The sequence below is a fragment of the Tursiops truncatus genome, chromosome 20, assembly GCF_011762595.2.
Source record: "Tursiops truncatus isolate mTurTru1 chromosome 20, mTurTru1.mat.Y, whole genome shotgun sequence".
NCBI classification, from domain to species: Eukaryota; Metazoa; Chordata; class Mammalia; order Artiodactyla; family Delphinidae; genus Tursiops; species Tursiops truncatus.
The window spans coordinates 49045729-49059818 of NC_047053.1; the positions used below are offsets into that span (position 1 = coordinate 49045729).

At 52.8% G+C, this 14090-nt stretch overlaps 1 protein-coding gene across 1 annotated transcript in view; it reads left to right on the top strand.

Annotated features, from left to right (window-relative positions):
- Nucleotides 1–14090, top strand: part of DNAH17 (dynein axonemal heavy chain 17) — a 154366-nt gene that overhangs the window by 47899 nt on the left and 92377 nt on the right. Inside the window, exons 12-16 of the mRNA XM_073798250.1 lie at nucleotides 377–544; nucleotides 949–1065; nucleotides 7442–7707; nucleotides 8452–8647; nucleotides 10930–11076. Coding sequence (XP_073654351.1) covers nucleotides 377–544; nucleotides 949–1065; nucleotides 7442–7707; nucleotides 8452–8647; nucleotides 10930–11076 — 894 coding nt within the window. The remainder of the gene's footprint in view (nucleotides 1–376; nucleotides 545–948; nucleotides 1066–7441; nucleotides 7708–8451; nucleotides 8648–10929; nucleotides 11077–14090) is intronic.

Genomic DNA, 14090 nt, shown 5'->3' on the forward strand with positions numbered 1-14090 from the left:
TACGTGAGGCCATCAGGAACCACCGCGTGCCCTTCCAGCTGCTTCATCCCACAGCTGAGGAAGTGGGGCCCCGGTGAAGTGTGGTTTATTTAGAGGTACATTTCGCCCAGTGTTGGGTCAGGACAAGAGCCCGACCTTCACCTCTTCCTCCTCCATAATCACAGCTTGGAGATGGCTCATGGGACCCTTCCTTCCATCTCCTCTCTGCTACAGCAACGGCTTTAGAGAACATTAACACCAACACACAGAGGGCCCCTCCAGACTGCTGTGTGGCCCCGGGGCTCCTCCCTGCCGGGGTCAGAGCTGGATGAGTGACTGAACCATTGGCGTAGTTAGGAAGATGAACTGACGAGGGTGCTGGGGTTTTCTCCACCAGGATCTTTATAAAACAGCCATCGAGTTTCTGAAGCTGGAGAAGATGGAGCTCGGGGGCGTGAGGGGCAGCATACGCGGAAGCCAGGTGACTCAGATCTCTGATGAGGTCTTTGAGCTGGTGAAGGTTTTTGCCGACTGCAAATACGACCCCTTGGATCCCGGAGATTCGGTAAGTCGGGGGCCTTGGCAGGATCGATGGCAAATGCCCCAAGAGTGGGAAGGCACACGGAGGGAGCACGTGTGGCAGAGAAAAAAATGGTGCAAAAGATCTGCCCCGGGACTTCCCTGGTGGTCCAGTGGCTAGGACTCTGTGCTGCCAACACAGGGGGCGAGGGTTCGATCCCTGGTCGGAGAACTAAGATCCCACATGCCACACGGCAAGGCCAAAAGATAAAACAAACACCAAAAAAACTCTGCCTGTGAAGCAGCCTCCAAGACGGCGAGCTTGCTCAGCCCAGATGTAACCTGAATCCTGCCGGGGGTGGGGGGTGTCCGTGGGCATTAGAGTGAGCCCACCCCCCTGCTTTGCATGCTGGTTACGGTTACAAGGTTGGTGTTTCAATTCGCTTTCAGAGCTTTGATGACGATTACGCTGATTTTGAGACCAAAATTCAGGATCTGGATAGGAGGCTGGCCACGATCTTTTGCCAGGGGTTTGACGACTGCTGTTCTATTGAGTCCTGTGCAAAGGTACGGGTGGGCGGGGACTCTGCATTGACTGAGAGTTCGTCACAGCAGCACCGCGATGCCGAGAACGGTGGTAGAGATGGTCTAATCATGCAGCCTCATTCACAGGTGAAGAGCTAGGCCCAGAAAAGGCCAGGGACCTTCCTCGGGGCCTTAGAGCAAGTCAGCAGTCATCACCTTGAGTAGCACTGCCGCATCTTAGAGTAAGAGAGGAAAGTGAACACGAGGTGGTTATTTACTGAGTCCTGTTGTGCTCCATTGATCCTTATATGATTCAGTTCCCCCACTACTTATAAGGAACAGAAGTTAGAGAGAGGCAAAGTTGCTATAAAAATAAAACACATCCACATTTTGAGCCACTGAGCCACACTGCCACTTTCTTCAACATTTGAGACTCCAGAAATAAGCACAGTGTCCTTACGGGGGGCCGTCTCTAGGTGGTGGGGTGATGGCTGTCTTCTGTGTACTTTTCTACAGTTTCCGAGTTGTGTGCATGAAGTGTGTCGTACTTTTACAGTTAGAAAAAAGCAATGATGTTATAAAAACATTTTAAAAATAGATTGCAGAAAAGCACTAAAACCCCTAGAGAATGTCAACTTGAAAGAGAAACGCAAATGTCCAATACAGACATAGGTTGTTTAGCCTCTCAAATAATCAGGAAAGTGCAAGTTAAAAGAGCAAGGTGCCTTTGTTATGGGTCAAGCTGGCGTAGTTAGGAAGATGAACTGACGAGGCAGGGAGTTGTGAGGAGCTAGACACTCGTCCCCACTGCTGGTTGGCGCGCCCCTCCCCGAGGATCCCTCAACAGCAGGCACGTTAGGGGGCGTGGAGATGGGCCCCTGGACCTGCTCGGTCCAAGCTCACGAGGCAGCCAACATTCAGTACCAACACACCAGTGCCAGTTCACCAACTTGCAGGCAGAACACTCAACACGAAGCACATCCTCTCTCTGCCCACAGACCTCTTTCCCTAGGGCACGCTCACCCTGCTATTCCCAGGATGGTTTTGAAACAAAGTCCAGCATTTCAGAGACCCCCCACTTCTGTCCCAGGCAAACCAGTACCCTCACCAAGCAGTCAGGAGGGGCTCAGTAGGCGTGGATGAGAACAGAGTCTGTGTGGTAATCAAATGTTTCGCAGCATCAGCCTGTGTTACCTTTCCACTGCTGCCATAAGAGATTACCGCAAGGGAAGCCAGCTAACTTAAATAGTAAACTCAGAAGGACAGAATGAACAGAGAAAATTTGCAGACCCCTTACTCAGAAGTTAAGCAGACATGGTGATTATCGGACTTTGCAGTGTTTTGCGTACATCACCGTCTCATCAAATAATTCCGAACTCGGGCATTTACACCCATTCGTCAGAGTCACGAACAGATGCCTTGGGCTGCAGGGACCACTGGTGGGTTTCTCCCGGCTCACGTGGGACTTTTGAGATGTAGTTCACGTAGCGTACCATCCACCTGTTTAAGGTGTACAGTTAAAAGGCTTTTAGTGCATTTAGAGTTGTACGGCCATCCACAATCACTTTTAGAACATTTTCATCACCCCCAGTCATTCCCCATTTCTCCCCGACCTCCCCGATCTTAGACAATCACTAATCTACTCTGTCTCTCTAGACTTGCCTATTCCCACGTGACACTTCTCTAAAACCTTGAATTAGTCACGATATTTAAAAATTGAGAGAGTGCACGTAAAAATCCAGGTTTTCACTCTCTCTTGGAAAAACAGATCTGGCCACACGGGACACACAGTCCCTCATGGTAACAAGCGGCTGCAGGGGAGGAGCTGTTCCTCGCGATAGACAGCAGTTTGCCTGGAGTTTGCCCCACTCCTCACCACTCCTTACTGTCCTAGCCCAGCATGCGTCACGCCTTTATGTGACCTGCCTTGCCCCTATGACAGAGAGGGGGGATCTCTGCAGGATGTAGTGTGTGTAGCTACACCTCATCTGGACAACAGACGTGGAGTATTTAAGGGGGCAATATAGGCATATGCTTGGGCACCTTTTTATTTCTCTGTCTGGTGTTATGCATGTTTATCATCCATGACTCTCTACAGGTCAGAACTCTCTCTTCCCCTCACTTTGCAAGCCTCTGGGTTGCTGCCAGTAATGCAATGCCTGGGGGAGATGACCGATAATTAGCACATTACCTCGTTTAGTTCTCACAAAACCCCAGCTCTTTGCTAAATTCGTTGCCCGCATTGTCTATCCCATTTTACCAGCTCCGACAGGTCAAGAAAGCTGCTCAAGGTCCCAGGGCTAGCCAGCAAGTAGGGAAACCAGGGCTCCAAGCCAGCTCCAAGGGCCACTGCTGGCAGGATCCCTGTTCTAGACCGCTCATCTGGATGGGCTCCCGTGGCCGGGATGGCAGTCGGGTTGGCCTGGGTGGCATAGGGCAGTGGCCGATCTTCCGGAGGATGCCGGGGCTGGGGTTGAGTTGGGGACCCAGGAAGCCCGCCACCCCTGAGCACAAAGATCTCTCTCATGCCAATGCCAGGCTGTCCTTTGCCTTTTAGGTTCTTTCAAAAAATGCAGATGCTTGGGGATTTGAAGCTCTGCAAATGTAATGATCAATTAAGTCTTGGATGGAGTTGGTGCTCCAGGCAAACTATCAGTGAATGCAAATTAGGACAGTGCCCCCATGCTGTTCCCTTCCGTGGAGCACCCTTCCCCTGGAGCTGCCTCAGGCGCCTCCTTGGAGAGGCCTCCCTCACTTCGTCCTCCAGGCAGGAGCCCTCCCCTCCGTGCTCCCCTCGCTGCCATCGCCAGCACTGACCTGCTCGGTTTTTCTTCTTCGTGCTTGCCCGCCCCGACCCGCCCCGCGCCGCCCCGGCATCTGTGGTGTGTGGATCTCTATGAGTTTGTCGTCTTCCGAACTAGAATATAAACTCCCTGAGGGCAGGCGCTCGGTTTGGGTTGACTCAGAACCGAGCCTAGCACACAGCAGGTGCTTTGGAGCTTTCCCGGTGGAGGGAACTGGCCCCAGCCGAGGGATTGGAGCTGTTACCACTGCTCACTCCCGGGGAAGACCTTAGGCGGAACCGAGAGGCTCTTACCCCCAGGGCTACCCAAGTGCAAAGAGTCCCAGGTAGGGTTTGCAGCCAGTGCTTTAATGTGGAAACACCAGGTCCTCCCCTGTGGTGGGGTCTCCGAGAATTAAGACGATGCTGGAGCTGACGGAGCAGGGTGCCAGGCGGTTAGTCCCTCTCGCCTCCTGTGCGGATGGAACCAGGAGAAGCAGCACCCCCAGACCTTCTGCTGGCTGGGTGCCGCGTTGCACTGTCTTCCAGTGATGGGGAAGGAGGGGGGTTGATGTATCCAAACCGAGACGCCTGTTTCCTTCGCGATCGAGAGACCGTAGGACCCCCCTCGGAGGGGAGGAGCTGGTCCAGGAGGAACTCCGTTTGGCACCTGAGGGACTGAAGTCCATCCCCAGGTGCTCAAACTGGCAAACGCCCTTGTTCTACCCCCGGGCATTCCCCACTCCTGTTGTGGCCTAAATCGGCTTCTGCACTCCACAAGGTGAAGTCCGCTTCTAACATGTAACTTTATGTCTGTGCTGAACTAGAAAGAAAATAAGGCAGAAAACTCTTGTGAACCATCCCCGTCTCTGTCTGCTCACCTTTCTCTCTGCACCGAAGAACATTTCCTCCCCCCTTGACAACCCTGTGCTCTAATCAGGACAGGCCCTTGGGGTCCCCTCCCTGCCGTCCCCTTGATCCCCTGCGTGTTCCCAAGCTGTCTGGATGCTCTTGCGCACTGTCAGTAATTCACACGCAGCCGGGAAAGTTCTAGAGCAATTTTCCACATGAACTCCTCCTGGCAGAAAATGAAATTAACCTCCTTCCTAGAAGCCAGAGGCCAAAAAACATGTAAGCATGAAATAAAAGGAATAGGAGTGGGAGGAAAAAAGCCAAGAGGGTCAGCAACCAACAAGAGGAACAGGTTCTTCCCAACTGTTACATGTCAGTTTCCAGAGAAATGACGCTGGTGACCTAATATGTCCGGAGCCTCTCCGCAGGTATCGGTGCTTAGCAACTCGGAGTTGCGGGGTCTTCCCGGGAGTCCCTGGCTGTCCCGTCTGGCTTTCGGGTACCTGAAAATCTTTCCTCCTTTCTCTGCAGCTATTATTCCACTGTTTCCCCAAAAGGCCATTTTTAGGGACAGTGGTCTTAGTTTTCATACCAAAAAGTAGGACAAATCTGAGACTTGGGTCCAGCCCTTCCAGGCACCAAGGGCTGCAGCCCATATCCCAGAGAAAACGGGGCCGTGTGGTCTGAGCCCTGATGAATCCCCGTCTGTCTCCAGGAGTGCTCTGCCGCGGGCACCCCCAGGCTCAGGCACCCCTCCCCTGGTGACCTCAGGCTGGCTCAGAGCTGCCCTAACATGTCACGTGTCACTGTCCGACCCCACGGCCTCTCTCTCCAGGCTGCAGTAAGGGCCCCTCCCTCACCACTCAAGCTCAGCCCCGGCCTGAGGCCTCCCTGGACACCCACCGCTGTGAGAGGATCTTTTAAGAAACTCTCCTCTGTGGCCCAATTTGAGCCATCCTCCTATTCCAGGCAAGACTCTAACTGAAACACCCAGGTAATTCTACCTTATTCTCTTCTACTAAGCCTTTCTTTAGTTTTAGTTTTTTTTTTTTTTTACAATTGCCAGTGTGTAGCATCCGCAGACCACAGGGTGATGAGCTCGTTACTTGCAAGGTGCTAGGGCATGTTTATGGTTACCACCCTCAGATATGTGAGGTGATGTCCCCCACTGGAGTAATCAGGTCAGGGTTCTCGGGCTGACAGGCCATGGAAATGACGCATTGAAGGGGACCTGGGCTGTCCCAGCTCCTGGGGGAATCAGGCAGCCCACGCCTGAACCCCTGGTGTCACGGCCTGGGAAGGTGCCAAGCTCTCCCTGTAATTTCCTCAAACGCCCAGGAGCTGAGCTCTCCCGGTCAGTGCTTCCTGCTCTCAACACCTATGCACGATGTCTGGGCCCTGTCCCCACTGCCATCTCCACCTGGTCAGCCCAAGGCTAAACACAGGCCCCTTTGTTGGTGGGTGGAACTGTGTCCTCCAGAGAGGGTAAAGTCTGGACCCCCGGGACCTGTGCATTATTGGAAATAGGGTCTGTGCAGATGTAACTGAGACGTAAATTGAGGTCCTACCACAGCGGTGTGCACCTTAATCCAGTGTGTCTGGGGTCTGTGCCAGAAGAAGGGAAGAGACACACACAGGGAAGATAGCCCCATGACCAAGGAGGTAGAGGATGGAGTGACGGGTCTACAAGCCGAGGGTTGCCGCCCACCCCCAGGGACCCAGGGGCTGGGACAGACTCTCCTCTGGAGCCTTCAGGGTAGCGCAGCCCTGTCCACCTTGATTGTGGACTTGTTGCCTCCAGGCTGTGAGAGAATTAATTCTGTTGTTGAAGCTGCCCAGTTCACGGTGCTGTCGTGGCAGCCCCAGGACGTTCCTGCAGACCCTTCCCCACACCCAGCACTTGGCGACTTTAGTGGTTTGGGGACCCCACGTGGTTAAGATTGGCCTCCCTCTCACCTAGTTTGTTCCTGTTTTCCCCAGAGCATTTTTCAGAGCAAAACAAACTTCCCCATGGTGGCTTTTCTTTCCTGGGTGGGTCCTTGAGAATCAGAGCTCTTCCTAAAAGGAATAATTCTCACGACTAAGACATTTCTCCGAAGTGAGAGAGTAGCATTGACATATATATGCTACCAAGTGTAAAATAGATAGCTAGTGGGAAGCAGACGCATAGCACAGGGAGATCAGCTCAGTGCTTTGTGACCGCCTGGAGGGGTGGGATAGGGAGGGTGGGAGGGAAGCTCAAGAGGGAGGGGATACGGGGATATATGTATATGTATAGCTGATGCACTTTGTTATAAAGCAGAAACTAACACATTGTAAAGCAATTCTACTCCAATAAGGATGTTAAAAAAATACAGGAAAAAAAAAAGACATTTCTCCATCCAGTTATAGCGTAAGCCCTGGTTATATAAGTGCAGTATTGTGGTTACTTTTTCTTTTTTTTTCAATTTTTGAAATGGTATTTCTTAAATGTTTAAATCTTCTTTGCCCAAACCCTGATTTCTCCTGGGCCCAGAATAAATTTTTCCAGACCTTGGACCTAGTTTGTACTGTTGGTTTATAAGCTAAGTATGTAGGGACCCAGCGTACATCAACATGGAAATCATTGAGGCGCCTGGTTAGCCAGTTGCCACACAGAGAAAAGCTTCTTTGTCCGGAAGGCGTGTATCTTCCTGATTCTGAAGCGTGGCTGCACACCGCGTCCCAGACATGCAGCTGGGGGTGACGCCGGGCATGGGGCAGGTGGCGGGCCCCGGCGAAGGCGCATCTCTCGTTTCTCCCCAGCTCCTACACATGTGTGGCAGCCTCTTGGAACGGCCTCTGATTCTCCCCGAGGTGGTGCCCAGGTACTCGGCCATGCTGGAGCTGTTTGACGCTGAGCTGGACAACACCAAGACCCTGTATGACGCCCAGATTGCGGCCTCGGCGGACGGGAACATCCCCCCTATCCATAAAAACATGCCCCCGGTGGCCGGGCGGCTCAGGTGGAGCCTGGAGCTGCAGGAGAGGCTGGAGGCACCCATGAGGGACCTCAAGCACATCGAGCACCCGTGAGTGATGGCCCCGGGCGGCCAGCGCTCCTCCACAGCTGTGGAGTTTGCGGTGGGTTGTGGGGACGTCTGTCCCAGCTCTGAGGCAGGCCCATGCTTACCGTCGCCCAAGGCTTTCCTTCCCAGGGCACGGTCCCAGGAGAGACCCTGACTGCACCTCCCCCTCCTCTGGGTGCCTTCCCAGCGGGCATGTCGGGAAGGTGACCTTGGTGGTCACCCTCATGGAAATGAACAAAGACACCCAAATGAGAACAAGCAGAGGCTGCTTCCTCGGTGCTGGCCAGAGCAGGGAGTCGGCCACTGTCACTCGTTTTTGGCAGAGGCTGGAAAGCAGGGGGAGGAGTGGAAGAACCCACAGCAGAACAGAGAAGGCCCCAGGTCTCCCGGACTGGACGCCATCAGCATGGGGACTGGAGGAGGGCGTCCTGTGTGTTTGGTCAGGAGGCATGTCTGGCTCTCTGGTTGGTCCTAAGTTGGAAGGGAGGACAGAAATTAAGGAAGGTGGCAGTTACGAATCAAGTCCTGGCCATTCAGGGCCAATATTACAAGGATTATCATTTGACTTTCTGGGCTGGTTGCCGCCTGTGAAGGGCGTCATCCACGTGTATGTTCAGTGTCTCAGCCTGGAAGAAACAGAGAGCTGGCTGCCTGCTGCATCACCCCAAGGTCTGGCAGGCACGGTTGGGGTGTTAGCGAGGCCCTGAGGGAGACGGCACCTGACCCTCCTCCTAACTCTGATTCCAGGGTCATGTCCAGTGTGGAGGCCAAGCTGATCTACCAGAAATACGATGAGATGGTGGAACTGCTGAGACGCTACCGTGAGAGGATCTACCAGCAGTGGGCGGCGGGGGTAGACCAGGACTGCCACTTCAACCTGGGGCAGCCCCTGATCCAGCGGGACCCCGTCACCAGACTCATCCGCGTCAACTTCAGCAAAGCGGTGGGTGTCGTCTGGCCGCAGCATCGGGAGGGCAGCTGGGCCAGAGGCTGTCCCAGGGACCTAGGGTTCCCCACGGGGCAAGCCCACGTGAGGCTGAGGCTGACCCCCCTCCTACCAACAGCATGGACTTGTGGGATTGATGTTTATGTCATATCCAGCTAAAGCTTTATTATTCAAGTGTTGCTTCAAGTATGCCCAGGATATATTTAAGATATGAGACAGTCGTAGCCTCCTTGAAAAATAGCTGGAATGAGTACGCTATTTTAAAGCTGGGCCGCCTTTCATGGGATCCCAAGGGGAACTATCAATTTGAGAATTTAAAAGAAAAGAAAAAAAAGGTCTTTTCAGGATCTGAATAAGTGGACCCCCTGGTCAAGTCGGGAAGGCTGGAGGGAACCCACACCGTCCAGGGCTAAACCCCAGGTAGTTAACTAGGTACGCGGGCAGAAGCTGGGGCAGCCTGAATCTCTACAAGCACCTGCCTTTCAAGAATGCATCTGCCCTGCTCTGAGGTCAGCGGTGATACCAGGAAGGCAGGGAACCCAGATGGGACTTTTCCTCTGAAACCTTCTTTCACCCAAATTCATTCTTTCATTCAACAAATAGTTACTGAACACCTACTTTGCGTATGTGTTTGGGATGAATTAGTGAACCAACAAAGATCTCTGTCCTTCTGGAGCTGCCTCCTACAGGGAGAGGGGGAGACAGAGAGACAGAGAGAGGGGAGAGAGTGGTGGGGGCCCGGTGGAAGGGCCAGGAGAAGAGGGGGCGGGGACGATGAACTAGCATAACGTATAACACATGAGAACGTGATGGTCGGTACCTCAAAGAATGGGAAAGGCAGGTAAGCGGGGAATGGACAGAGCCGGAGGAAGGGGGCAGGTTGCTGCTTTGGACTTGAGCAGAGACTTGCAGGAGGTGAGGGCGTTGGCCAGCAAAGATGGGAGGAAAGCCTTCGAGGAGAGCAAACAGCTAAAGCAAAGGCCAGGAGGTATGCGTGTGCCTGGTGAGTTGTGGGAGCAGCGAGGAGACGGGGGGGCCGGGGTGGAGTGATCAGGGGAGGTGCAGGGAAAGGGGGTGAGGAGACGATGGGGCACAGAGAGCCTCTCGGGCCCTGAAAGGGACTTGGGTCTTTGTTCCGGGCAAGGTGGCAGCCGTTGCAGGGTTTCGAGCAGAGGAGGGCCCCGATCTGAGATGCTGTGTGTGAGTGGGCTTGGGGGGAGGGCAAGGCCAGAAGCACAGAGACCACTTAGGAGTGTTTTGCTGGAATCCAGGTGAGGGATGATGAGAGGGTGGTGGCCTGGACCAGAGCAGCAGCAGTGAAGGTGCGCAGAGGTTAGATTAGATTTTGATCACAGGGCCGATGAGATCCTAGACAGGTTGGAAATCACGTGTGCGGGAAGAGAGGGGTCAGCCCCAGCCTTCTGGGGCTGGGCAACTGGAAGGGGGGAATGGCCATCAGATGAGACAGCGGGTGGAGGCGGCTGGTGGGCAAGACTGCTCTGTTTCAGTCACGTTGAGTTTGACACGTCAACTGGACATCCACGTGGAGACGCTGAATAGGCAGGTAGATGCAGGAGTCTCAAGTCAGGAGAGAGTCCCGAGCTGGGGACGTGAGCACAGGAATCACTCACACGTAGATGGTTCTTAATGCTGTGACGCTGGGTGAGGTCACCAACGTGAGAGCAGATCGAGAGGGACCCCATCTGCGGTTCTCCAACACTTAAATCTCAGAAGCATCAGAGAGACTGGTAATGGGGACCAGGAGAGCCTGATGTCCTGGACGCAAAGGGGACCATGTGCCCAGGAGGGGGAGGGACCAGCTGCTGAGAGGCCACGTGAGACGGGGCCTGTGAAATGACCCATGGATTCAGCAATGTGAAGGTTACTGGGGCCTCTCCAAGAACGGTGTTGGCCGAGCAGTGAGGGCAGAAGCTCTGTCGGAAGGGATGCCCTGCTGTTGGTCTCCTGGGCTGTAACCAGGGGGTGGAGAGGGACAAGGGAAGGTCAGACCCTAGGGAGGAGCCTTTCTTTAGACACCTGGCAGGTTAGTTACAATGATGATGTCCACCATGCTGGTGATGCCAGCGCTTCTAGACATCAGGAACAGTCAATAGGGTGAAGGCATCGTGATCCTACCGGTGGAGCCCATCCCCAATCAGACCTCCCCCCAGCTTTGGGGGCTGTCGAAGCATCCCAGGGACAGACCCTCACTTGCGCTGCTACGTACCATGCCACTGAGGCCACCCCCTCACCTCTTGTATTCTCTTCATTCACCTTAGCTGGTGGCAGTGCTGAGAGAGGTCAAGTACCTGAACTTCCAGCAACAAAAAGAGATTCCCAGCAGCGCCGAGAACCTGTTCTCACAGTACGAAACCTTCTGGAAGTTTGTGGGCAACTTGGAACTCATTGCCCGCTGGTACAATGAGGTGAGCTGGTGTTGCTTTGTTTTGTTTGCCACGATGGGGTTTTGTTTAGAACAAACACAGGTGTACGATCCCCACCCAGAGTAGAACTGAGAATGTTTTCCTATTTGAAGGTGGTTGGAGCCACCCTCTGGGGAGAATCCACGTTCTCACCTTTTCCACCTTCCAGAGTTGCCCGCATTCCTTGGCTCGAGGCCACGTCACGCCACCTTCGGATCACAGCACCTTTGCTTTTGTTGTCATGTTCCCTTCCTTAGTTCTTCTTGACTCCCTCTTATAAGGACCTCGCAATCGCATTGGGCCCGCCCGATGTCGGGGTCCTTAACTGAATCGCGTCTGCAAATTCTCTTTTGCCAAGTGCAAGGTGACATAGTCACAGGTCCTGTAGATTACGACGTGACGTCTTTGGGGGCCATTATTCAGCCTACCGCAGACACCTCATCCAAAAGGGGCCAATGAAATTCCCTCTCCTTGAACCCTGGGAACTTGGAATTGGGTCCCAGCATCATTCACACCGGAGTCTCAGGGGGAGCAGAGAAACCAGAATGAGCGAAACACGGGCCGCAGAGGGAAGGGAGCAGGCGGGTGGAGCAGACAGGCGGAGAGGCCCCACGAGACAGAGGGGAGCCCGGGCGTGGGCTTTGTGGGCCCAGTCCCCGGGGCTCCACCAGCGCACCTCCACGTGACCTGAGCCAGCTTTAGTGGGCTTATATTTCTTGCAGCCAGCTTGCCCCCGACTGGAGCCACTGGGTGGAACCTGGAATATTTCTGTTTCTGGGTTTTGCATCTCGATCTGTTGGAGAGATGCTTACACGCTCCTAAATCCCTGATGTGACAGCCCCTTTCCTAGAGCCCCGAAGACCGTGCCTCGGTCGCCTTCCCTGGCCTGTCTCGTGGGGGCCTTGAACTTAATGCTCGGTTCCAACCAGAACGTGGAGAGGGAGGTTCCTGTTCTGCCCCTCCCCTGCCGGCTTGTTAAGTGCCCTCTGAGTCGGTAGTAACTGCAGCACAGCTCTGCCGTGCACCTCCTCCCTACGGTGGCCAGATTTGACCAAGCCCAGGAATTCCCTGCCAAAAAAGAGAATGTTGGAACATCAAAAGATTCAGAGCAAGGCCTTTGGGACACTGAGGAAGCCTCCCGACCTTGCTAGAAGTGACCGCCTCCTACCTGAATGTGAACTGAAGCACGCCAGGTCATGCCATCACGTGGATTTGCCAAAAAGTATCACTCCCCCACTGCTCACCCCAACACGCCCACCACAGAACCAACCATAGACCCGTTCCTTACTCTATTCCACAAATTAGAGCATGGGGGTGACGTCACCTGAAATGTGTTCAGGATAAACTGGAGTAAGCTGCTTTTCACTAATTTCATTTTTGAAGATAAAATCTTAATTGACTCACTTATTGATGCTGCGAACTGTGACAGCCCAGGGCCCGCCTGAAGTGCGTTTCCTTGAATTAGCCTTCTCCAGAAGCAGCTCTGTTCAGGTTCAAAGAACGCCGTGTTCATCCGTTCCCTGGAACGCGTCCCGGACGCGGTGTTTAGGAAGAATGGAAGCCTTAGAGATACAGTCACGTGGAAAAATGTTTGTGGGTTACTTTCAGTGCAAGAGCTTTTTTTTTTTTTTTTACAACGACGCAATCAGAAACAGACAAAATCCAACAAACGTTATTTAGAATGAAACAAAAAAATTGATCTTCCACTTCTGAATTTCCAGACAAAACCCAGCCAGTCCCATGCGGGGAAGCATGTTAGCTTCCGCTGTGAACGACATTGTTCTGCTAATAGAAACATCGGACAAAGATGGGGAGCCAGGCAGTGAGACCCAGAGCTCAGCGCCTGTGGTGACCATCATTACTGATGCCGGCTCCCCTCTCTGGGGTGCTCCTGGCCCCTTAGATGCGCTTCTTTTTTTTTTTTTTTTTTTTTTTTGCGGTACGCGGGCCTCTCACCGTTGTGGCCTCTCCCGTTGCGGCGCACAGGCTCAGCGGCCATGCCTCACAGGCCCAGCCGCTCCGCGGCATGTGGGATCTTCCCGGACCTGGGCACGAACCTGTGTCCCCTGCATCGATAGGTGGACACTCAACCACTGTGCCACCAGGGAAGCCCCGCGCTTCTTATTCTTAACGTACTTTCTGTTGCCGAGAGAGACCCCAGGCCCCCAGACTGCTAATATCTATTAATGTTTGAGCTAGGTGAGTGTTGGAGTGGGGCTTTAAGGGATCTGCTGGGGGGGTCTGGGAAAAATGCCCTAAAGGTGTGGATTTATTATATAGGCTGCTGAAAAATAATAAACAGGGCGTATCAAATGGATCTCAGCGCTGTGAGCTGTGTTTACTCTGGGCAATCACAAAGGCATAATAACATTTAGCTCTTGTCTGGGCTATTCGTGTAATTGTTTAATATCCAAACTCTGATAAATGGAATCAAGATTTCACATTGACTCACTTTTCATTCCGTCAGTGCTTTCTTCTGCTCCTGTCTGGTTTCCACTGGTAATAGCTGTTAACCTTTATTTCTCTGCCATACCGTACCTTTTCTAAGAGTTAATTGTCTGAAAAGGGGAACATGGGTGGGGAGGGGGCACCATTTAAAGTACCAAATATATGTCAAGGATTATTGTGAGTGGAGCTGGGAAAACTGGACGGCTACGTGTAAAAGAATGAAATTAGAACACTCCCTAATACCATACACAGAAATAAACTCAAAATGGATTAAGAGACCTAAATGTAAGGCCAGACACTATAAAACTCTTAGAGGAAAACATAGGCAGAACAGTCCATGACTTAAATCACAGCAAGATCCTTTTTGACCCACCTCCTAGAGAAATGGAAATAAAAACAAAAATAAACAAATGGGACCTAATGAAAGTTAAAAGCTTTTGCACAGCAAAGGAGACCATAAACAAGATGAAAAGACAACCCTCAGAATGGGAGAAAATATTTGCAAACAAAGCAACTGACAAAGGATTAATCTCCAAAATATATAAACAGCTCATGCAGCTCAATATTAA